This window comes from Rana temporaria, chromosome 2 (genome assembly GCF_905171775.1).
Source record: "Rana temporaria chromosome 2, aRanTem1.1, whole genome shotgun sequence".
NCBI classification, from domain to species: Eukaryota; Metazoa; Chordata; class Amphibia; order Anura; family Ranidae; genus Rana; species Rana temporaria.
The window spans coordinates 283,733,134-283,759,585 of NC_053490.1; the positions used below are offsets into that span (position 1 = coordinate 283,733,134).

General features: G+C 46.2%; 1 protein-coding gene across 1 annotated transcript in view; it reads right to left on the reverse strand.

Moving 5' to 3' along the window:
- MACO1 (macoilin 1) overlaps window positions 1–17,934 on the reverse strand; it is a 69,993-nt gene extending 52,059 nt beyond the window's left edge. The window contains exon 1 of the mRNA XM_040337134.1: window positions 17,594–17,934. Within this exon, the coding sequence (XP_040193068.1) occupies window positions 17,594–17,673 (80 nt within the window). The 5' untranslated portion in view covers window positions 17,674–17,934. The remainder of the gene's footprint in view (window positions 1–17,593) is intronic.
- Between the last annotated feature and the right edge of the window lie 8,518 nt (window positions 17,935–26,452).

Below are 26,452 nucleotides of genomic sequence, written 5' to 3' on the forward strand. Positions count from 1 at the left end.
TAAAAATAACTGCAACACACCAACACCTACTCTTGGATGCCATCACCTCCATATTATCCAAATGAATTGACCCGCCGTCAATGCAAACGCAAAGCCTGAGCTTATACAATTTTCTTCCTAAAGGCATGGGAGGGGTTCAATAATTACAAAGAAAAAAAAAGTTAATCAAGCAAATATGTAGCAGATCTTTTTTAAGTGCTACTGACATTCTAATGTACAATACTATGCAGGTGTGAAGATATGCTGTAAATAAGAATGCTTTAAAAAAAAAATATATATATATATATAAATAAAATGAAAATCTAAATTTAGTGCAACTTCCAATTGGCGTCAAACCAGCATCAATTCTTACACACACTTTGTACAAAGTCAGGGATATACCAGGATTAGAGTCAGGTGTATGACCAATTATACCAAGCAAGTGCTAATGATCATCGATTTAATAAGTAGGTTGAAACAGTCGTTAACTGAAATAGAAACAGCTCTGTAGGAGGCTTAACCACTTAAGACCCGGACCTTTAGGCAGCTAAAGGACCTGGCCAGTTTTTGCGATTCAGAACTGCGTCGCTTTGACTGACAATTGCGCGGTCGTGCGACGTGGCTCCCAAACAAAATTGGCGTCCTTTTTTCCCCACAAAGAGTTTTCTTTTGGTGGTATTTGATCACCTCTGCGGTTTTTATTTTTTGCGCTATAAACAAAAATAAAGCGACAATTTTGAAAAAAATGCAATATTTTTTACTTTTTTCTATAATAAATATCCCCCAAAAATATATAAAAAAAAAATGTCCTCAGTTTAGACCGATACGTATTCTTCTACCTATTTTTGGTAAAAAAAAATAAAAATAAAAAAAAAAAAAAAAAAATCGCAATAAGCGTTTATCGATTGGTTTGTGCAAAATTTATAGTGTTTACAAAAAAGGGGATAGTTTTATTGCATTTTTATTATTTGTTTTTTACTAATGGCGGCGATCAGCAATTTTTTTCGTGACTGCGACATTATGGCGGACACTTCGGACAATTTCACACATTTTTTGGACCATTGTCATTTTCACAGCAAAAAATGCATTAAAAATGCATTGTTTATTGTGAAAATGACAATTGCAGTTTGAGAGTTAACCACAAGGGGGCGCTGAAGGGGTTATGTGTGACCTCATTTGTGTTTTTAACTGTAGGGGGGTGTGGCTGTAGTCACACGATCGATGGGAACACACGATCGATGACAGCTCACACACAGTTTACACACAGCTCTCCCCGTTCTTCAGCTCTGGGGACCGATCGCGGGACTCCAGCGGCGATCGGGTCCGCGAGTCCCACGGAGCTTCGGACCGGGCCGCGTGCACGCGCGACCCCACGGCTGGCTTAAAGAGCAACATACGTGGATGTGCCATTCTGCCGATGTATATCAGCGTGAAGGGGTGGTTAAAGAGGTAAACCTCCATTTTCAAGCTCTACCTATAGGTACAAGGCTTACCTATAGGTACAGTAAACATCTCCTAAACATGCGCCGTTTAGGAGACATTTATACTTTATACTGTGCCGTTTTTTCACTAGCGAGTTCCATGACTGGCGACTCAAGCCAGTCACACAGCCGGAGTCCATGGTCCTGGTAGGAAGAGGGGTGAACATGGATGCGGCCTTCAGCTGGGAATGCGCAGACTTTGGTTGGAGGCAAGTCACATATAATGTGCGAGTATGCATACTAGCAACATTATGCTTTTACTTTGCAGGAAACAAAAAAGCAAAAATACATCAGGGTTTACTTCTTCTTTAAAACTGGACGAGGAACCGCCAAACTCTGCTACTAAGGTGAGAGTTGTGGGAGAGTTTCATGTCACAGGTCATACACCATGGCAGGACTGAGCACAGCAAAAAGACACAAGGTAGTTTTATACTACAGTAGGTGAACTCGATATTGTGTCAATCTCGCTCCCTTTCTCGGCGAGATTGAGCACCTACGAGCCCCATCGCGGGAGCCAGCGCCGAGCTGGCTTGCCGCGATGGAGACAGAGCCGTCATAGAAGCGACGGGAGATCCGACTTGGATTCCCGCCAATTCTACACGTGTGCGGCGTTTGTTATGAATCCTGAGGGGGAATCCCATCATGCTCTGTACCTACCCATGTGATACCTACCCACGTGGTAGGTATCGCATGGGTAGGTACAGAGCATGATGGGACTGTGAGGCCTATATAAATCCGACGCAAGCCGGGCACACGTCATTGCAGCGAGAAGAGCCGGCCGGCGTGTCAACATCTGGAGAAGACGGAAGACGAGAACAGAAGAAGATGACGTTACAGAAGAGCGGACTGACCGCAGTATAGCGGCGGCCAGCCCTGAAGGAGAAGGAACCGGACAGCGGGAGGAAGAACCGGGGTGCGCCGAGTCGAGAGCGGCGAAGATGGAAGAAGACCCCCCCCAGAGCTGAGAAGACCCCCGGAGCGGAGAAGACGTCACAGAAGAGCGGTGAAGACCCCGGAGAGCAGGAGAAGACCCCCGGAAATCGGAAGAAGAAGCCTACCCTGGTAAAAGAGCTAAAGAAGACAGGGGAGGCCTCCGGAGCAGTCTAATAAAATATTTTAATACCCTGTGTGGTTTATTTGTGTTTTTACCACTTTTCTTGCAGGTGAATGGGTAGGGGTACGATGTACCCCATACTCATTCACTTAGGGTGGGGGGCCGGTATCTGGGGGCCCCCTTATTAAAGGGGGCTCCCAGATTCCGATAAGCCTCCCGCCCGCATACCCCGACAACCAACGGCCAGGGTTGTCGGGAAGGGGCCCTGTCCTCATCAACATGGGGACAGGGTGCTCTGAGGTGGGGGGGCCGCAGTGCGCCCCCCTGCCCCAGAGCACCCAACCCTAAGACCTAAGGGCCCGGTATGCTCCTGAGGGGGGAACCCATGCCGGATTTTTATTTAAAATCCGGCAGGGACTTCCCCCTCAGGATTCATAACAAACGCCGCACACGTGTAGAATTGGCGGGAATCCAAGTCGGATCTCCCGTCGCTTCTATGACGCGCTTGCTGGGATGTGCTGTCACTATTCCAGTGAGTGTGAGATGTCGGCGAGATCTCGGCACCATGTCGCCGAGAATCAGCGCGATGCTGTCGTGCTAAAAACACAATATCACAAACACCTACTGTACATTGATAAGGTCTCTCCCAGGCACAAATTTCAAAGTAGACTGGGTGTTTCAAGATGTTCTGTTCAAGTGCTTTTGAAGAAACTCAAAGAAAAGGGCAACAGAAGCAGTGGTTAGCCAAGGAAACTTAATGTAGCAGATGAAAGACACACGCTTGCTTCCCTTTCACATCAGCAGACGTCCAGCAGTGCCATCAGCACACAAATCCCCACTATTCTGACGCCTAAGGGCCCTTTCACACGGGCGGATCAGTAATGGGGGGGGATCGGATGAACACGGACCGTATGTCCGTGTTCACCCGATCCGCCAGACGGAAGAAAATTAGGATTTTCATCCGTCCGATTTTGCGGAGGCGGGTGATTACGGGTGTCAGCAGATGTTCATCCGCTGACACCCGCAATCAGATAGGGACCCATGTATGTCCCGTTTTCATCCGCAACGGATGGCTGAAAATGTGGACATACGGTCCGCATGTGTGAAAGGGGCCTTCGCTGTCAGAATATCTCCCAATCGGCTGCAGGTGCTGTTCAGCTGACAATTTGAGCCTGACTCCCTAGACAAAAGTTTAAAGCGGAGGTTCACACAAAAAGTGAACCTCCGCTTTTTGCACCACTTCTGGGTCTGATGTCCGTAAGGGGATCCAGCCTGTGACGTCACTCCCCCCACTGTCTTCTGGGAAACACTGCTCCCAGGAGAGAGCGGGGACCAGTGACGGTGCGGTGCGATCCTTGCGCATGCGCAGTAGGGAATCAGGCAGTGAAGCCGTCAGGCTTCACTTCGATTCCCTCACCGAGGATGGCGGTGGAAGCAGTCGAGGACCGAGCGATTGCTCAGCCTCGGCTGCTGACATCGCAGGTGCGCTGGACAGGTAAGTGTCCATTTTTTTTAAAAGTCAGCAGCTGCTCTATTTGTAGCTGCTGACTTAAAAAAAAAAAAAAAAAAAAAATATCGGCGGAACCTCTGCTTTAAAGAAAATAGTGCACACAAACTTTGTTGATTTACTAAAGGAAAATCCACTTTGCACTGCAAGTGTACTCTGTTGATATTATCATCCAATCATGTGCAAGCTAAAATGCTGTTTTCTATTACACTGGTTGCTAAAATAATGTTATAAAAACGCATAGTGCAATAGTGTGTTTTTCCGCATTTGCTTTTTTTATTTAATTTTTTCAATGGATCAAACACAAACGCTTGTGAGCCACGTTTTTAAAGCGTTTATCGACGTTTATGAGAAGTTGACATTTTTTGTGGTCAGAAAAACTACTCCTGAACACAATTTTAGGGAGTTCAGAAAACAGTCCATAAACTCCACTGCTGATAAAAGTCCAAAAACATCCATTTGCGCATGGACACGCCCATAAACTGCTGCTCTATTCACTCCAGTGTGAAAGCCCATTGCGCTAGCAGGACGGTAAACAAAGTCCTGCTAGCCGCATCTATGGAGCGATGTGTTTACAGCTCCTTCACCGCTGCTGCCTATTGAAATCAATGGGACAGCGCTGCTATACTGCGCCTAATGCGCTGCTGCAGCAGCGCATTGCGGGCGGTTTTAACCCTTTCTCGGCTGCTAGTGGAGGGTAAAACCACCCTGTTAGCGGCTGAAATGCACCGCAAATCCGCCCATAGCGTTGGCGCTAAAAATAACAGAATTTTATTGCCGATGCTATGAGCTGCTCAGTGTGAAAGGGGTCATAGGATACAGAGTGGAGTTTAAGGGAATATATATATATATATTAAATGGCCATTTATGAGCTCCAGTGTGCATGGAGCCTTAAAATTTTGAATAATGTATGTTCATCATATAATTGCTTTTTTTAGCTAGTGAGCAGTAAAGGGAGCCATTGCGTGTGAAATGCATATACAGTAAATTCAGTACAAGTCCGGACAAATCCCAGAAGCTGTTATACCAATCACATTACCCCACACAGCTAAAACTTTTGGAACACGATGGTAGAAATGAGTAACAAATGGAAGTCAACTGTTATAGAAAACAGATCAGTGTCAACATGAACTTACTAATTCCATCTGAAAGTGTTTATTAAATCAAATGTAAAAAAATAAGTCTGAAAGGTATGTGCTCAATAAGAATAACTATTCTTGCATCCCAGCTATACAGAACCAAAATATATTTTGAGCTTACTGAGGTGTTCATTTTTTGCAGTCCCATACAAATATATAAATGCAGGCGCACTAAGCGTTCCGTTAGTGAAGGCGAACGTGCCTTCCCGCATGTCAGTCCCGATTTCGGCCGCGGGTTTCTGCACAGATGTCAATGTAAATTGCAGCCCGAAATAGAAAAAAGTAGTACAGAAACTACTTTTTTAAATCAATGCGGCATCACACCGATTAGGACGGTGCAATTGACGCCGATTTGACATGTCAAATCGCATGTTAAAACACTCCAGTCTGAACCAGGGCTAAGCCCAGGTTCACACTGGGCTGCGGGAGCGAAGTCGTGCGATTTCAGCTGAACTCGCACGATTTCGGCCGCGATTATAGAGACATCTGTGCAGGTTGCTGCACAGATGTCAATGTAAATCGCGGCCTGAAATCGCAAAAAGTAGTACAAGAACTACTTGCTGAAATCGGTGCAGCGTCGCAGATGTGGCGTCGCACCGATTAGGACGGTGCCATAGCCGCCAATTTGCAGCAATTTGACATGCGATTTGAAATGCCAAATCGCATGTCAAAACGCACCAGTGTGAACCAGGCCTTAGTGTCAAGAAATGAGACCGTCAATACATCAGGTGTAATCAATTTTCAATGATTGGCACCATAGCTTGTAGACTAATCTTTACAAAGACCATGGATTATGGTTATTTTTGCAAATATGTTTGGCCAAAATATAAGAAAAATGCATTTTGTTTTACAAAATTTAAAAAAAAATTATAGCGCAGAGACAAGGTAAAATAAACATTTCTTTGCAGCTCTTGTGGGTCCGAAGGAAACACAAAAATGGGCCACACAGGTGAGACTGAAATTTATAATGGTGGACTGTTTCCTGTTTCTGGGAGGAGGAGCCTATCTCTCGGATGCTGCCCTGGGAGACTATTCGAGAAAAAAAAAAAAAAAAAGTGATTAAATATCACCAAAACAAAGCGCTATTTGTGTGAAAAAAGGGCAAAAAATTCATATGGGTACAGTGTCAGTGTGAGCACTAAAAGCTGAAAAATTTCCTGGGCAGGAAGGGGGTATAAGTGCCCAGTGGGCAAGTGGTTAATAGGTTAGCCAAGCATGGGGAGTCATATGAGATGGTATTAAATCATCAACACTAACCAATGAGCTATAAAAATGGATTTCCATGATGCATCAGTCCTTGGCTACATAAACTAAGGCATATTGGGTTTTTGTAACCCTTCCGATAAGCTTCCTAGTCTTCCAATATCCAAATCAGATTAGGTTTCTGTTATGAAAGTAATCAAAACTGAATTCAATATAAAGCAGGACAGATCAAACTCCAATTCACCCTCTATCAAAAACTTCATATGCTTTTTCCACCAGGGATCAATTATTTTACCAACTAGTAGCAAAGATACAATATAAAATCTAAAACAATTGTTAAAAAAGACCGACCCATTATGAAATGATCAATGACATTTTAGGCGTGATAAACATCTTTTAAAAATAGGTCAAGTCAAATGTATTTATGCACAAACCTAATAAACAAGCATTTTCTCAAGGGTCTGATAGTAGTTTCAACATTAATTTATACACTACTGTAAAAGAAAGCATTTTCTCCCTCAACAGCCAGTCATTTAGCCCGGGTTCACACTGCTGTGATCTCAGAGATCGCATGTTATTTGAACCGGCACTGCAGGTGCCGATCACATGCAATTCCTGAGCAATGCGAGTTCAGCCATATGGTTGTATGGCTGAACTCGCATTGGATTCCCACAGAAAATAGTGCAGGGACTTGGTTTTTCCCCGCACTAGAATCGGATCACACCAATGCAATCCGAACCCTGTGCGCGTTTATAGTTCGCACGGCAATCTAAACAAAACTGGGGTGTGATTAAATTTGTTAATGACACTCGCAGCGGGTCACGCGGCAGTGTGAACTTCCTGAGGGGGAGGAGTGATGCGAGAATCACCTCTGTATTCGTACTGGTTCCAACAACGCATCAGTGTGAACCCAGGCTTAAAGCATAACTAAAGGAAAAACTTTTTGGAGTGGAGAGGGATTCAAAATGTTTGTCAGTTTTTATTGCTGTCTGTGCCCCCCCGTTAAGGAGATTCATCCTCTATTTGTCCTATTATCATTAAAAGTATGAGAAAATCCCAAATTTTGGGTTGTCCCCAGAAAAGTAATAGAGGGGAAATCTTCCAATGGGGACACTAGTTCTGGTGACCTGGGGGTCCCTAAAGAATTCCCTTAATTTACAGAAATCTCCTCTCACTTCCTGTTTGGCTAGGGGAAAGGAAGCAAATAGAAATCTCCGCAATTGGATACAGATGGCTATCCAAAATGAAAGTTTTGCCTATAGTAATATTTTAACCCAATTCTTATTTCTATTGCAGTAAAAAGCATCACTTGGAATCTGGTTGCAATGGAAAACCACCAATAAATGAAATAGCACTTAGGTCTTAGATCAGTCTTGCCTAGGGTTCCACCGGAGGTTGCTAGGGATTCCTTGAGCAATGAGCAAATTCTGCCTTCAGAGAAGTAACCACTGACACCAATCATCTTTTTAGCCATCTAGAAGTAAAGCATTTTTCCCCCTGACCACCATGCCAATGTAATGCAAGCTGTATATATAGAATTATTTTGCAGGGATTCCCCAAGATCTGAAAGGCATTTCAAGGATTCCTCTATGTTGGCTGTCGTAGATGTGTCTTAGACCAAAATGTACATTTTGTGAATAAATGTCTGGGATCTATTAAAGTCTCTGATGAAAGTCCCTTCTGACTCTGTTGCACAAATCAGCCATGACTTTCCCATTCTTCTGGAGAGTGGGTGTGTGCATTTGTGCCTGCTTACATCCAAACTAAAAACACATGGATCACGTGGCCATCTCATCTAGTGCAGGGGTCTCCAAAGCACGGCCCTCCAGTTGTTTAGGAACTAAAATTCCCATCATGCCTAGTCATCTCTGAATGTCAGTTTTACAATGCCTCATGGGATGTGGAGTTCCTCACTAGCACATACGCAGTTCAAACATTCTCAGCATCCATGCCAAGATGTGTAGCGTGCCTGTACTAGAATGAGATCATTAATCTCTGGCATAGGCACTCACTCATCTTTGTCATACATGCAAAGGATTTGCCAATGAAGTCCATAGAAGGCAGCAGAGGGGGTAAGAGGGAAAACACACGATTGTGCCAGCTTCAGCAATAGCAGGAGTAGAGAAAAGAAAAAGGGCTCAAATTCAGTTCTTTGGCTCATTTAATTATTCACTGAGCATAGAAAATGGGGTTCTGAGCTGTTTTGTCAGACAGCACACTTTACTTCCGCTTTAACTGTAAGAAGCCAACTGAGTATTACAGCTCAGAAAAGGTCATTTTAACAAGTCTAGAGAAATGGCAAGAGGAGATTTAGAAACAAACTACAATCATTTGCATTTAGAATGAAAACGTTTAGGCCTCTTCACTCTGAATCATAAAACACTGCCTTTATCAAACAATTTAAATAACCACTTTGTTTTGTCCCATGGCCCCCAATCACATTTATTCCCAAATTTTCATCCTCTAATGAAGATTTTACGTTGGTCACACGTGTTGCACTCTTTTGGCTATACTTCTCCTGTGGGAGACAGAAGTGCAGTTCATTCTGCACACCTGTGACCTGTTTTCTCAACTCACAGAACTGGTGCAGGCTCTAAAAAGATCCCAACCATATGGTCAGGATCCACCCAGAACCCTGGACCAACAGCTGGCTCAGGCTCTCAGTGAGTCACTGAGAGCCTGAGCCAGCTGATCTCGCGCCCTCCATAGCCCAGCGCTCCAGTGAGTCACTGAGAGCCTGAGCCAGCTGATCTCGCGCCCTCCATAGCCCAGCGCTCCAGTGAGTCACTGAGAGCCTGAGCCAGCTGATCTCGCGCCCTCCATAGCCCAGCGCTCCAGTGAATCACCGAGAGCCTGAGCAAACGAATCTCGCGTCCTCCATAGCCCAGCGCTCCAGTGAGTCACCGAGAGCCTGAGCAAACGAATCTTGCGTCCTCCATAGCCCAGCGCTCCAGTGAGTCAGTGAGTCACCGAGAGCCTGAGCAAGCTGATCTCGCGTCCTCCATAGCCCAGCGCTCCAGTGAGTCACCGAGAGCCTGAGCAAGCTGATCTCGCGTCCTCTATAGCCCAGCGCTCCAGTGAGTCACCGAGAGCCTGAGCAAGCTGATCTTGCGTCCTCCATAGCCCAGCCCTCCAGTGAGTCACCGAGAGCCTGAGCAAGCTGATCTCGCGCCCTCCATAGCCCAGCGCTCCAGTGAGTCACCGAGAGCCTGAGCAAACGAATCTCGCGTCCTCCATAGCCCAGCGCTCCAGTGAGTCACCGAGAGCAAGCTGATCTCGCGTCCTCCATAGCCCAGCGCTCCAGTGAGTCAGTGAGTCACCGAGAGCCTGAGCAAGCTGATCTCGCGTCCTCCATAGCCCAGCGCTCCAGTGAGTCACCGAGAGCCTGAACAAGCTGATCTTGCGCCCTCCATAGCCCAGCCCTCCAGTGAGTCACAGAGAGCCTGAGCAAGCTGATCTCGCGCCCTCCATAGCCCAGCGCTCCAGTGAGTCACCGAGAGCAAGCTGATGTCGCGTCCTCCATAGCCCAGCGCTCCAGTGAGTCAGTGAGTCACCGAGAGCCTGAGCAAGCTGATCACGCGTCCTCCATAGCCCAGCGCTCCAGTGAGTCACCGAGAGCCTGAGCAAGCTGATCTCGCGTCCTCCATAGCCCAGCGCTCCAGTGAGTCACTGAGAGCCTGAACAAGCTGATCTCGCGCCCTCCATAGCCCAGCGCTCCAGTGAGTCACCGAGAGCCTGAGCAAGCTGATCTCGCGCCCTCCATAGCCCAGCGCTCCAGTGAGTCACCGAGAGCCTGAGCAAGCTGATCTCGCGTCCTCCATAGCCCAGCGCTCCAGTGAGTCACTGAGAGCCTGAACAAGCTGATCTTGCGCCCTCCATAGCCCAGCCCTCCAGTGAGTCACAGAGAGCCTGAGCAAGCTGATCTCGCGCCCTCCATAGCCCAGCGCTCCAGTGAGTCACCGAGAGCAAGCTGATCTCACGTCCTCCATAGCCCAGCGCTCCAGTGAGTGCTGGAGGGACAGAACAGAGAGCCAGTGATTGATGGTCACCGGCTCTCTGCAGGCTGAAGACCAAGAGCTGAATAGTGGTGTTTGATCGCTAAATTCACATTCCTAGAGGTGGCAGGGGACAGCTGCAGCTGGGATCGGTGGTGTAGCCATTTAGGCAAGTGTTTTTGTGATTCTCTTAAAACAGAGGGTGGGGGGATTGGGGTACCTTTGACAGGAGCAGAACTCCCCCCTCCCTGCAGTGTTCTGGGACATATCACATGTCTTAGAAGACTGCAGGACCATTCACAATGCGCAGAGCGGCTCATGCATGCATAGTGGGCACCCTGCTGTGAAGTCACAAGCTGTCACCGTCAGGTGCCCACAGGTAAGATGAAGGGGCCAGAAGATGGGAAGCGAGCAAAGCACTGGATCATGGGAGAGATGAGTAACTATTAAAAGTCAGCTACAGTTTTCTAGCTGTTGACTTAATTCTTACACAGGAGCTCCTATTTTAATCAGTATCTAAGCAAAAATTGCAGGTAATTATTAACTCAAAAAGGTCAACAGTACTCCCTCCATTTGACAATGTTTTCATCTTTGTTGCTCACAAAACCATTACCGCCAATGTTCAGGTATCATGCAGGGTCAGCATCTGCATCCTGAAACAGATGACACACTTTAGGTAATTCCTGGTACCGTCGTCATAGTGTTTGTTTTGATCAGCCTACTACGCCAGCTTACAAGGTAAAAAACGGCAGCAAATTTATAAAAGGACAACCTAATTGATGGATCACTGTGGTAGCAAAGACTAAAGCAATCCTTTTCTGCTGTTTGCAGCAGAACAATGACATTCCGTCTAGGATACTCCTCTCAGACCTAGGCACAATCAATTGACGGGAGCACCAAGGCGGCTTTTTAATAAAAAAAGTAATTTTTTCTTTTTTACCCAATACTGCTGTTGAATGTTGTGACAGGTCAATCAAATTTCCTGAAAGGCCCCCTTTAATATGTTCCTATAAACTATGTAGTATAAGGGCCTTGTTCAAAAAGCCATGTTTCCATCTAGTTTGATAGTCCCTTGCTGTACATAGCATATGGGACATTTTGCTTCTAACATGTTAAAACTGGCTGACAACTGTCTTTATGGCCAGCATTAAAGGCTTACCTGTAGCAAAAAGTAAAAAAAAAAAAAAAAAAAACGGGTTTACAACCACTTTAATGTTATTAGTGACTGCTAGATCAAGTTCCTTTTTATACTGGTAACTTTAGGTTGGTAGTCGATCAACTGGCCTGATCTCAGACATGGCCTCTCAGCCTGTGAATACATAGCACTGTCAAAGAGTCTTGTACTTAAAATAAACAGGGCAGCAACTGTCAGACTTCAACAGCTGACCTGACACAAGCTAAAGTTTTAGGTAAAATGTATTTAAACTTTTAGAACTTGCATAGTTCTAATAGCTAGCATTGGTCTCCATTCACACCTGGGCATTTTGGGATCGCACATAATCGCGATTAAAAATAATGCCACCTGAACCTGCGTTTTGAGCTCGTGGACAGAATCTCAGCGATTCTGCCGCAATCCCAATCTGCCCAGGTGTGAGTGGAGCCTTAGGCCTCATGTACACTGCTGCTCCCAAACATGTATTTAGGAGCTTTTGGCTTTTTTGCCAAAGCCCCGGCACTCAACTCAATAAATATACATAGGCTCATACCAGAGTTTAGAAGAAGTTAAATGTTCCCATCCTGAAAGCAGAAGAATCATGTTCAGGGCAGAAAGTTTAGGCCAAAAAACTTCAAACGTGTCAAAAATGCATGTAAACGCGCCTAAGCGCTAACCGTGTTTAGCGCTTGGGCATTCATTTCAATGGCAAGTACTCTGGCCAATGAAATTAATGAACTCCAAGTGCTAAACTTTTTTGCAACGCTTTGCATTTTTCTGTCAAAATGCTAAATCTTGACCTTGTTCAATCTGAGAATGCCTTGTGATGAGTGAAAATACTACATAGCTTTCCCTGAATGGCAGCAGTGCAGATCCAGTAACCCCCCTGGGGTCAGTATGCAAAAGGACAGCTGCACAGGTATGATGAGATGGTGATGCACACTTACTATGTCTAAGCAGAACTAAAGTAACTATGCAACACTTCTACCTATAGTTCAGCTTTAACCCTAGTAGTATAGCGGGAAGCGAGCCACTGCCAGGGTCATTTTTGTAATCCCAGAGTTAGGTTGTGGTGTGAATTCCAACACAAGGTTCTGAGGTCCTGACAGACAAAAATCTATATATTTATTAGAAATATACACTTTCTTCCAAGACAGACATACTACCTATGGACAGAGGGAAACACTTCTGTAGTCTAAGGTCCAACACTGGCTTTAAAATAACAGATGCAGACCAATACAAAGATTTATTTCTCCGATGACTGAAAGCTGGAAAATATAAATCTTACGGTTTACCAGTTAAAGGTGACACTAAGTGATATCGTTATATACCAAAAATAAGCCACACATTTCTTAATGGCTCCAATCTTTTCATTAAATAATTTCTTATTGTGTTTTTCTGTCTCTTTGAAACATCCTCATTGAGCTCCTGAACATCTTTCCCCATTACTTTTTTGGAACAAGTAGTACACCACATTACAAATCCTATAGTCCATCTTAGGACTGAGCAAGAGAGAGTGGCTACATTCCTACATAGAGAGGATCATGGAGAACAAATGTAGCCACCTCTAACAGGAAGTCAGATCACAGCAGCAAAGAAAGAAAAAAAGATCTGGAGGAGGCCGAGAGCTAGAAGATTTTTTATTTTTTTGCATTAGTGGTTCTAAACTCAATATTTACCTTCATTCTCTGAATTACAGTATGAAAACCCCCCCCACTGTTCCATCCCTATATACTTACCCAACTCCTCTCACCAATCCCAACTGCAGCACTGCTCTCACTGGAGAAACTGAAAGTAGTGGGAGCCATGGGCTGTCAGTCAAACTTCTATTTGGAATGAGAGGGGGCTGGGATTACAGGCCCCATGTGTGTCTATGGACACACACAGCCCCAATTAGAAATGGGCCTGAAACCCTTGCCCCCATAGCACACGACTTTCTAAGGGGGCACTAAGAAAAAGGGGAACTGCTCTGTGCAAGATCACTACACAAAACAGATAAGTACGGCATATTTTTTTATTTTAGTAGAAAAAAACAAAATCCTTTTAGTATCACTTTAAGAATACATAATTGAGGGGAATATACCTGTATATACTCGAGTACAAGCTGACCCGAATATAAGCCGAGGCACCTAATTCTACCACAAAAAAATGGAAAAAAGTATTGACTCGAGTATAAGCCTAGGGTGTCCATCTGCATGCCTCACTGTGTCCATGTGCATGCCTCACTGTGCCCAGGACTAGACTTACGTTTAACATGGGAGCATATAGAAGGGGTGCCCGGTTTTGAAAAAAATCAGTTCATCCCCCAACCATAGGTCCCCCAGACAGTAAACTTTGCACACTTGTAGAGAAGAACTGCGGCTATATGTGTGCCATGTTTCAGGTCCAGGGGACCTACGGCCGGCACCGGGTCCCCAAAGTTACCGGAGAAATTACTGTTTAACATGGGAGTCTATGGAAGGGGTGCCTGACTGAAAAAAAAATCCCCCAGGCAACAAACTCTGCACACTTGTAGAGGAAGAGTGGGGCCATATGGGGTCCAGTGGACCTACGGACACCCGGTACCGGGTCCCCAAAGTCTGGGAGATCAGGCGCAAAAAGGTGACTCGAGTATAAGCCGAGGGGGGCATTTTCAGCACAAAAAAATGTGCTGAAAAGCTCGGCTTATACTCGAGTATATACGGTATATTTTTTTTTTTAAAAGACCACTTTAAATTACTGTATAACTAAATGTAAAACTCTTTTTAGACTTAGAAAGAGGAGAGGAATAAAAACACCTGTTAGGAAGTTTTTGTTTACTGCTATCACCAAGAAAATCACACATTTTGGATTTTCACAAGAACATGAATAGAGAGGGAATCTTCCAATAGGGACACTAGTTCTGCTTTGGCTATTGGATGGAAGTGAATCGAAATCTCCCCAACGAGTCAGAGATTTAACCCTCACTCTATAACAGAATGAACACAAAGGATGCAGCTTTAGCTCTACTTTAAATTGGTTCTAAAGCCAAGACTAAGGCCACTTTCACACTGAGGAGTTTCAGGCGGTATAGCGCTAAAAATAGCGCCTAAATACCACCTGAAAAACTCCTGCCCAGCCTTCTCAGTGTAAAAGCCCGAGGGCTTTCACACTGAGGCGATGCGCTGGCAGGAGAGCAAAAAATCTGCAAGCAGCATCTTTGGAGCGGTGAGAGGAGCGATGTGTATACCGCTCCTTCACATTTAAAACAATGGGTATTAACCCTTTTTCGGTCGCTAGCGGGGCTTAATACCGCACCGCCAGCGGCCAAATCCCACAGCAATTCCGACGGTATAGCGCCGCTATGTTTAGCGGCGCTATACCACCACAGCACCTCCACTGCCCCGTGTGAAAGGGGCCTTATTTTTATCTTTTAAGGATATGGAAACAACATTTCATACTTCTGATATGTGCCTGATGTACCATATACTTGTATGAAAAAGTATCCTGTTCTCTTTGCATTGCTTCCTTTGTGGGAAATGCCTGGTTTTCCAGTCTGTTCCTCTGCTTGCCCATCAAAAACTGACCACACAGGGCATGAGAGCACAGTGTGGTCAGTTTTCTAGCTGTGCCAAGAACTCAGCCTCAGCCTTCAATGATCAGGCTTGTCCTGACACCACCATCCACAATCGTTTTGCCTTTAATTTCTATTGAAAACTGAATGGGTTGTTTTACAAGGTGATCATTTACAACCACTTTAATGCTTTCCCTGCATTAGCCCTGGTTCACATTGATGCGATTTCACATATCAAATCTGCAGCAATTGTCAGCAATGACATCGTCCAATTGCGGCGCTGCACAGATTCCCAAAAGTAGGTTCTGTACTACTTTTACGATTACGATTTCGGGGGGGGGGGGGTGCTTTTTCCATTAAAACTCATACAGATGTCTCTGAAACCCCCCCGAAATTGGGACGGACATGCAGAAATGAAATCGTGCGAGTTCAGCTGAAAGCGCACCATTGTATTCCAGCAGTCAGTGTGAACCTGGGCTCCTAGTAAAACTTTAGACGGAAAATCAAGTCCTGCTAGAAGACTTCATGCTGGCCCCTTTGCAGGAATAGCGATGTAAAACTTTGTCTTGGTCTTTGCTGTTTAACATCCAGTAATACCCCGTCTCACCCTGCTCTGCACATACAGTAAAACCTTGGTTTGAGAGCGTTTTGCAAGACAAGCAAAATGTTTTAATACATTTTGACTTGATATACAAGCAATGTCTTGATACAAGAGTAGTGTCATGTCACAACCGAGTATACAAGAAGAGAGGCGCCTCTAAGTGTAGCAATATGGTTACATTTAATGAAGGGACAACATTTAGCAACATATTGCTACACTTAGAGGCGCCGCTCTCCTCTTTTACACTCTGTAGCTCCTGATGGATTTTTCTTCTAATCCCCTTGGGGAGGCTTTCATTTGTGGATGGACATTGTACGGTTACACAACCTGGTCACAGTGCTTTGGATTACAAGCATGTTTGTGGAACAAATTATGCTCGCAATCCAAGGTTTTACTGTACTCATTTGCTCTGCGTTTTCAGGCACATTTTCTGGCCATTGGAGGAGCGCACATTGAGTTCCCAGCATAGCTGGAGAACTGACTACAGGGTGTTTTCTGCTTAGCGTGGTCAGTTTTTAATTGGAAAACAGAGAGTCTGGCAGAAACACCAGGGATGACCCAAAGGAAGCAACAGGAGACTTTCTCATACAAGTACAGCAGGCACAGATCAGGAATATGAAGTGTTGGGGTAACAAAAGCGTTAAAGCGGAGGTTCACCCAAAAAACAAGTATATAACATTACATTCAGTATACCTCAAACATGTACAGTATGCAGTTTTTTTTTGGGGGGGGGTGTACATACGGTATTATCGCCATTTTCCTCCCGGCTTCCGGGTACTCGCTCCCGCGGGAGTGGGCGTTCCCGTGCAGTGCCGCAATGTCATCTGGGACTTCGCCCATATGATTGACGTGCCTGAGAAAAACTCCCCTCGGCGGATAGGGCGCGTCACGGCGTTTCCGAAAGAAGCCGAACATGAAGAAGCTCTATACGGCGCCTGCGCAGTCAGCTCTACACGGCTCCTAGTCGGTGCGCAGGCGCCGTATAGAGACGACTCGCGGTTCGGCTACTTTCGGAAAGTCGTGACGCGCCTTATCCACCGGAGGGAGATTTTCTCAGGCATGTCAATCATATGGGCGAAGTCCCAGATGACATTGTGGCACTACACAGGAACACCCACTCCCGCGGGAGGTAGTACCCGGAAGTCGGGAGGAAAATACCGATAATCACGTATGTACACCCCCCCCAAAAAAAATGTTGGAGGTATACTGAATGTAATGTTATATACTTGTTTTTTGGGTGAACCTCCGCTTTAAGGTAAAAAAAAAAATCTACTAGCACTTGTATCGCCCCCACACTCCTAAATACTTACCTGAGTCCCCCCTTTATCCAGGGATGTCTATAGCAGCTCTATTCCTGCATTTACAGGAAACAGAGGCACTGGCTCCTGCTGCTGTCAATCAAATCCTGTGAGGGGGGGCTGCACAGTGTGTGTCTATAGATGCACACAGCCCAGCTCTGGAACAAGCCCGCACTTCTGCGCCCAAAGGAAGCAGCTTTCTATGGTGGCTGGGACAGAAAATAGGATCAGTAGGGGGGACCCCAAAAGGAGAAAGCGCAGTACAAAATCATGACAGAGCAGGCAAGTATACTATGTCATGTGAAAATAATCTTCTATTTGTGCATTAAGAATCTAGAATAAAGTAACAACAAGAAGCAGTTTTTTGTCTCCATGACAACTTGCTGCCTATTTTGGAGCTACTATGAGGAGCAGAGTAATGGAGTGACCCCTATAGAGCTGTCAGTGAGCACACATGTGGGGGTATGGAGCTGTCAGTGACAGAGGTCCTGTATACACACCATAGCAGACAATGGTTGTGTGTGACATGTGTACAGAGGAGGCCCAGCACTGACACACAGGCCTTGCAGCCAGCACACAGGAAAGGCCGAGGCTTCTCTATAGGCCTGCTCCTCCCCCTGTACTCCGCGGGCACCCGTCTCTCTCACTTACCTCCCGTAGATGCCATCCGTAATTCGGTTCCGTTTTAACGGGCGCCGGAGTTTACTGCAGTCCGCATTCCGCCGCTTCATTCTCCCGGTGTCCGCCTCCTCCTGCCGCCGCCGCCACCACCACCCGAGGCCTTCCCCGTCCACCAAGACAGCGCTCACACCCGCTCCAGGGATCACCAGGGGCGGCCCGCCCGGAAAGCCACCGACACACACATGGAATGAACGGCCAAACGGCGAGTTTACGCGATTTGAAACAAAGAAATAAAGATGGAGGCCCCTCCTCCTCCTCCCCTCAGCAACGGTGCAGCCAGGGGAGGACCGAACGCGCTTCCGCCCACATTGTGACTGAAGGTCTGGGGGGCCAATCAGGGGTCGGCTCACGGTGTGTGACAAAGAGGCCAGCCAACCCACTTCAAGGGCAAGCTGCCAATAATGACGCAGGGAGTTCTCCCTGAGCTTTGGTGGCCTTAGAAAGAAAAGCCGAAAGAATGGGAGGAGAAAGTCTGCGAGCGACACGGCTGACAGCCAATAAAAAAACAGCGTCGGTGCAGGGGGCGGAGACGCTGGGTCGCAAGTGCGGTGCGCGGGAACTCGGGTAGTGAGAGGCGAGGGGGTGGGATGTGTCAAACCTTGGAACCAACCACAGACAGTTCTGGGGAAAGGGTGACAGCCGATTGACCAATGAAGATAGCCATAGGGAGGGGCCTTCGCTTACCCTGGAGGCAGAGCAGTGGGCGGGTTTGTTTTGGGTTCCACGTCCGCAAGATGAAGGGCTGGACCGAAGATCCCGCCCACTGCGAGACCTGGGCTGTGCTGGGGGTGTGATTGTCATAGGAGGGATTGACAGCGCACTGCACGGGGGGGCGTGTGCATGTCACATGAATGCTTAGCGCTGATTGGAGGCAGCGTAAGATCGACAAGCGATCAGTACTGTACTCGGAAAGCATGCATTACACAAATGAGCCAGACACTATCACATGTAATCACAGCAACTGGCTCTAATGTTTACCACGTGCCTTCTATTTATTCCTATCATCATATGTACTGTATACTAGGTGGAATGTTTCTTCTCTGTCAGGCACACATTCCTGATATTCCCTCTAATGTAAGAATGTGCTGCATAAAATACCCTAAACCATTTACAACAACCCAATTTCTCCACTTTGATTGACATTAATGTGGTTTAACCACTTAACCTCCGCAAGATTTACCCCCTCTTCATGACCAGGCCATTTTTTGTGTTATTTTAACTGACAACTGTACGGTCATGCAACGCTGTAAACAAACAAACCCAAATAGTTATTTTTTTGGTGGTATTTTATCACCACTGTTTGTTTTTATTTTTTTGCACTATAAACAGTGGACACACGGGCACCATGCATCCGGGCACCATGCAGTCATGCATCCGGGCACCATGCAGTCATGCATCCGGCACCATGCATCCGGGCACCATGCAGTCATGCATCCGGCACCATACAGTCATGCATCCGGCACCATGCATCCGGGCAGCATGCAGTCATGCATCCGGCACCATGCATCCAGGCACCATGCAGTCATGCATCCGGCACCATGCAGTCATGCATCCGGCACCATGCATCCGGGCACCATGCAGTCATGCATCCAGCACCATGCATCCGGGCACCATGCAGTCATGCATCTGGCACCATGCATCCGGGCAGCATGCAGTCATGCATCCGGCACCATGCATCCAGGCACCATGCAGTCATGCATCTGGCACCATGCAGTCATGCATCCGGCACCATGCATCCGGGCACCATGCAGTCATGCATCCAGCACCATGCATCCGGGCACCATGCAGTCATGCATCCGGCACCATGCATCCGGGCACCATGCAGTCATGCATCCGGCACCATGCAGTCATGCATCCGGCACCATGCATCCGGGCACCATGCAGTCATGCATCCGGCACCATGCATCCGGGCACCATGCAGTCATGCATCCGGCACCATACAGTCATGCATCCGGCACCATGCATCCGGGCAGCATGCAGTCATGCATCCGGCACCATGCATCCAGGCACCATGCAGTCATGCATCCGGCACCATGCAGTCATGCATCCGGCACCATGCATCCGGGCACCATGCAGTCATGCATCCAGCACCATGCATCCGGGCACCATGCAGTCATGCATCTGGCACCATGCATCCGGGCAGCATGCAGTCATGCATCCGGCACCATGCATCCAGGCACCATGCAGTCATGCATCTGGCACCATGCAGTCATGCATCCGGCACCATGCATCCGGGCACCATGCAGTCATGCATCCAGCACCATGCATCCGGGCACCATGCAGTCATGCATCCGGCACCATGCATCCGGGCACCATGCAGTCATGCATCCGGCACCATGCAGTCATGCATCCGGCACCATGCATCCGGGCACCATGCAGTCATGCATCCGGCACCATGCATCCAGGCACCATGCAGTCATGCATCCGGCACCATGCAGTCTTATCCATGCATCCGGCCCCTAATCTACATGTGGGGCACCGGACGCATGGATTCCAATCAGTTTTTTTTTTCCGCATGTGATTATAGCCAGAAGCTCTAATAGTCTTTTAAAAAAGGGTGGGCTCAGGGCGCTATGCCCCAAACCCACCCAGTTGTGTGACAATAGCCAAAGTGAGTACACCCCTAAGTGAAAATGTCCAGATTGGGCCCAATTAGCCATTTTCCCTCCCCAGTGTCACGTGACTCGTTAGTGGTTCTAAACGCAAGAATTTTTACCTTAATGCATTCTCTGAATTACAGTAAAAAAAAAAAACACTAACTGTTCTAGCGCCTTCCATTCCTAAATACTTACCCAACTCCTCTCACCAATCCAGCGCTGTCCCAACTGCAGCACTGCTCTCACAGGAGAAACTGAAGGTAGTGGGATCCATGGGCTGTCAGTCAAACTTCTGTGTGGAATAAGAGGGGGCTGGGCTTACATGCGCCATGTAAGCCCACTGCCTTGCTTAAGAAGCTGAGGGTAAAGGTGATGGACTGGCCAAGCATGTCTCCAGACCGAAACCCTATTGAGCATCTGTGGGGCATCCTCAAATGGAAGGAGGAATAGCACAAGGTCTCTAACTTCCACCAGCTCCGTGATGTCATCATGGAGGAGGGGAAGAGGACTTCAGTGGCAACCTGTGAAGCTCTGGTGAGCTCCATGCCCAAAAGGGTTAAGGCAGTGCTCGGAAATAATGGTGGCCCCACAAAATGTTGACACTTTGGGCCCAATTTGGACATTTTTACTTAGGGGTGTACTCACTTTTGTTGCCAGCGGTTTAGACATTAATGGCTGTGTGTTGAGTTATTTTGAGGGGACAACAAATTTAAACTGTTTTATACAAGCTGTACGCTCACTACTTTACATTGTAGCAAAGTGTCATTTCTTCAGTGTTGTCACATGAAAAGATAAAATAAAATATTTTAACCACTTGCTTACTGGGCACATATACCCCCATTCCTGCCCAGGCGAAATTTCAGCTTCCGGCACTGCGTCGCTTTAACTGACAATTGCGCGGTCGTGCGACGTGGCTCCCAAAAAAAAATTGACGTCCTTTTTTCCCCACAAATAGAGCTTTCTTTTGGTGGTATTTGATCACCTCTGCGGTTTTTATTTTTTGTGCTATAAACAAAAAAAGAGCAACAATTTTGAAAAAAAAAACACAATATTTTTGACTTTTTGCTATAATATATAAATAAATAAATATCCCAATTTAAAAAAAAAAATTATATTTTTTTCTCAGTTTAGGCCGATACGTATTCTTCTACATATTTTTGGTAAAAAAAAAAATCGGAATAAGCGACTGGTTTGTGCAAAAGTTATAGCGTCTACAAAATAGGGGACAGAATTATGATTTTTTTTTATTTTTTTTTTTTTACTAGTAATGGCGGCGATCTGCGATTTTTATTGGGACTGCAACATTATGGCGGACACATCGGACACTTTTGACACATTTTTGGGACCATTCACATTTATACAGCGATCAGTGCTATAAAAATGCACTGGTTACTGTATAAATGTGACTGGCAGGGAAGGGGTTAACACTAGGGGGCGAGGAAGGGGTTAAATGTCTATCCCTGGGAGTGATTCTTACTGTGGGGGGAGGGGACTGAGTGGGGGAGGTGACCGATCTGTGTCCCTATGTACAAGGAACACAGCATCGGTCTCCTATCCCTGACAGGACGTGGAGCTCTGTGTTTACACACACAGATCCACATCCTTGTCTGTGTAACCGCCGATCGCGGGTACCTGGCAGACATTGCAGCCGCCAAGCCACGCGCATCGGCACCACAGTGATGCGGCGGCGCTCGCGCGCCCCCCAGTGCCCGGAGGAGCTGAGGACGTCTATAGACGTCCTCCCGGCAATTGAGAGCCACCTTGTGGCCGTCTTTTATCTATAGCAGGGATACCAAGTGGTTACAAATTGTGAGGGGTGTACTCACTTTTGTGAGATACTGTATATATACAGGAATTTTTACTGACCAAGGGGTTAAATATGTGCCTAATATGTGTTAATGTGTGTGCTGTTTTTACTAAGCAATGTGACGGGTTTCATTCTCTGCTTTGCAGGGAGAAATAATAGCACATTGCTGCTGTCAGAAGAGAGTCCTGTGTTTGTAATTACTGGAGCCGATTGGCGAGTGCCAGTAACCAATCAGCAGCCGGGAACCTGCTGATTTTTTGTGCTGCAATGAAGTGCAGCACAGCAGGGGCACGCATATCACGTACTAGGTACTAGGTACATGATTCGGCGCAGAGCCGCCACCCTGCAGTAGTATATTTACTGTGGCCGGCCCGCAAGTGGTAAATAAAGTGATAATTAACCCCCCCTTTTGTAAACACTTTCATCATGTGATTTGATCACTGAATATACAGGGGCAGATCCATGTAGCGCGGCGCATCTTCCCGCCGGGCGTAGCGTATCTAAGATACACTACGCCGCCGTAACTTTTTTTTTTTCAAATCCACAAAGAATGCGCGCCGTAAGTTACGGCGGCGTAGTGTATCTTTGGCGGCGTAAGGGCGCACAAATTCAAAACGATGTGATGGGGCGTGTTTTATGTAAATACGTAGTGACCCGACGTAAACAACATTTTTTTTTTGGCGCATGCGCCGTCCGTGGGGGTATCCCAGTGCGCATGCTCGAAATTAAACCGGAACAAGCCAATGCTTACGACGGTGACGTCATTCTACGCAAATCCCTATTAGCGAACGACTTACGCAAACAACGTAAAAAATTCAAATTTCGACGCGGGAGCGACGGCCATACTTAACATTGAGTACGCCACCATATAGTAGCTTTAACTATACACCGGAAAAAGCCGAACGCAAACGATGTAAAAAAATTAGCCGGCCAGATGTACGTTCGTGGATCGCCGTAACTAGCTAATTTGCATACTTGACGCGGAATTAGACGGAAACGCCACCTAGCGGCCAGCGGAAAAATGCACCTAAGATCCGACAGCGTACTAAGACGTACGCCTGTTGGATCGATCCCAGATGCAGTCGTATCTTGTTTTGTAGATACAAAACAAAGATACGATGCGGGAACTTTAAAATTACGCAGCGTATCAATAGATACACCGGCGTAATTCTTTTGTGGATCTGCCCCACAGCTTTTATTCCTTGGCAACGTCCCGGTTTAATCTAGTACCATGATCACTGCCCCAGGTTCCCTGTTTCAGGGTGGCTCCTTTTTCTTGCAGCATCCTATGGATCCACCCTTACATGCTGGGATTAGAGTTGTGTCTCCCTATACTGTGTGCATCAAAATAAACAAACAGCCTTCTTGCCTAGGATGGCGAGGCACTCCTCTGCCTGAGAAAAAAACTGTTAAAATTACAACTTTGCAAAAAATAATACCAAATGTTATTTTATTCATACATTTTCCCCAAAATTCCAGCAAATTATTACAATTTGAAAAAAACTCACAATGCTTCTTATTAAATACCTTGGGGTGTCTACTTTACAAAAATTGGTAATTTTGTAGTTGCTTAGCCTTGTTTTCATGTTGGAGGTATGGCTTTTGGCCGCAATTCTTTAATGAAAGCTACTTCTGGCCAGACAGTAGATGGTCCTCTATGGTCCTCAGCTTTGCCCAATCAATGGCGTCTTCAACACCAAGAAATACAGGCAGAAACTTATCTATCATGCCATACCATCAGGGAGACGTGCGATCGCCCCCAAATTGATTCTGCAAATATACCTAGAGAATCTAGCATTAAAAGTTCACAACATAATTCTAGTGACAGCAAGGGTGGATGCAAACTACAGTGTGAACTGTTTCCTCTGTATTGTTTTTTTTTATATATTATCTATTACTCTTCTAAGACCTTATCTATGAACAGCCTGCTAACAAGAACTTTTTTGCTGTCCATTGCTCCAATCAGATTATGACAATAATGATTGTGCAGTGCATGGTTTATTTCACGCTCAACTCAGAAAAAGGAAAACATAGATAAAGTCTTTCCAGGCATATCTCTAGCCTGGCCAACAGTGATAGCATTTGATAATGTATAGCTGTGGATTTTAACCAGTGGTACATGCAGGGATGTTTACATAGGTGTGCGCAGCCTATTGCATTAGGGTGTGCACCCCAAAGCGCAAACACACTTGCGTGTGTGTGTATATATATATAGGGCAATGGATGGCGTCGGTAGAGCAGTGGAAGATGTCAGTAGGGCAGAGGTTGGTGTCAGTAGTTTATTTTTCAATTACATTTTTACAATTATATTTAAATTATTTTACAATTGTATTATTTTTTATAATATTTTTTTACAATCTTTTTGATTTTATTTTTTTAAGATTTTTTGAGGTGCCCCATTGGGGGGCTTTGGTGAAATATCAGGGGTCTAAACAGGCCCCAGATGTCTCACTTTTGAGATAAAGAAAGGGACCGGGGACAGTCCCTTTCTCTTCAGCCAAGCATCAGGGGGAATCTGCCCAGCACAGGGTAATTAGGGTGTGCCCAGGCACACCTGGCACACCCTGTGCGCACGCCTATGAATGTTTAAAGAATCCGATGGGCCCAGGGCAGACATCTCTTAGGCTGGCCCTAGTGGTTCGAAACCTCGGCCGGTTCAGCAGGAACTGGCCATGATTTGAACCATGTGTGGGCAGGCTGAATGTACCAAGTTGATCGATCAATCAACTTGGGTACAACCAGCCTGACAGACACACTTGCGATTATGGCTAGCGGCTTCTATAGCTTCTAGCAATAATTATTGTCTTCTCTCGGCAGGGATGGTCAGGTGCCCGGCGCTCAACGGGATGATCAGGTGCAAGGCTTTGCCAATTAGGGCACAGAGCACTGTCAGAGCCCTAATTGGACAAACTGATGATGATTTTGTCCAATCACGGCTCAGTGCTCATAGTCCCACCCCACACTATACAAGGTTCCCTCCCACAGGAAACTTTGAAGTCTGTTGGAGTGGAGATAGAGCAGGGCCCAGTTTGCTACTAGTGAGTTAATGTGTTCACTTATTGTGACTTTGAGTTTAGAGTGTTAGTGTAGTGTTAGTACAGTATAGTGTTAAAACAGTGTGTCAGTATAGTGTTGTGCGAGTTTAGTGTGTCAGTATAGTGTGAGTATAGTGTACTGTCAGTGTAGTGTGTTAGTGTGGTGCAGTGTTTAACACAGCATTACATAACATGCAGTGCTGTATACCCTTTTTTGGAGGGGGGTTTGTCCCCTGCCTGCCCCCTTTTTTTTAATTGTCAGCCACAGTTTTTCTGACTGTGATGCTGCTGTTCCCCCTTTTTTATTTGAATTTTTTTAGTTAGTTTTAGTTAGTTTTTACATTTCTGTCAGCTTCAATCCTGAATTTAAAGTGCACCAAACACCACTTTTCATTAATTTAAGTGCATCCAATCACACATTTCCCAGTTTCTATTAAATTTGGGTAATAGCCCCCCCCCCCCATCATGTCGGGGAGGCAGACGTTCCCATGCAACTATGAAGGGGCCAGCAGCGTATATGTGTCCACAGGCAAAGATGGACATGGTCCATCCTCAGGCAGGGCACATTTGTCTCTGTTTGGTGATGTTGCCAGTTCTATCCAACTACAGCATGCAGAGGTGGTACACTGGCTTACTAAAACATCCTCATCCTCTATGACCCAAGCTGACACTAGTGTGCATTCCACCACAGCTGCCAGAGCGACTTATTCTGCCTCCTTGTCCACAGCTACTCCTGCAATAGACCTGCCATAGCCCCAGCATCATGCATGGAGGAGTCAGCTGAATTATTTGAACACAGCATCAGCCACTTGCTTTTTGAGGATGTACAGACATTACTGGATTCTTATTTTGGTTCTGAGGTAGAGGAACGAAGTAACATGATCCTACAACACTAACACTAATAAACAACAAATTGGCAGTCATGTTCCCCCAGCCTGCAGCGTATTGCCAAGTTGGCTCCAGTGATGATGAGGATGGAGGGGATGATGAAGATGAGGTCATTCACTCGACACGGGTGCCAGATAGAGCAAAAGAGGAGAGTGAGGGGGAGGCACAACCCCAAAAAGGTAGGATGTCCTCCAGAGGCAGCCATCATGGAAGAGTAGAGAGCAGCCACCCTATTCCTTCATATTGTTGATCGTTACACACGATCGGATTTCCCGTCGGAAAAAGTCACATGTGAGCGTTTGAACGGAAATTCTGACCGTGTGTATTCTCCATTGGACTTTTTCTGTCGGAATTTCTGTCAGCAAAAGTTTGAGAGCAGGTTCTCTATTTTTCCGACGGAAAAAAATTCTATCGGAAAAAACGATCGTCTGTAAAAATTCCGATGCATGCTAGGAAACAATTCGACGCATTCTCAGAAGCATTGAACTTAATTTTCTCGGCT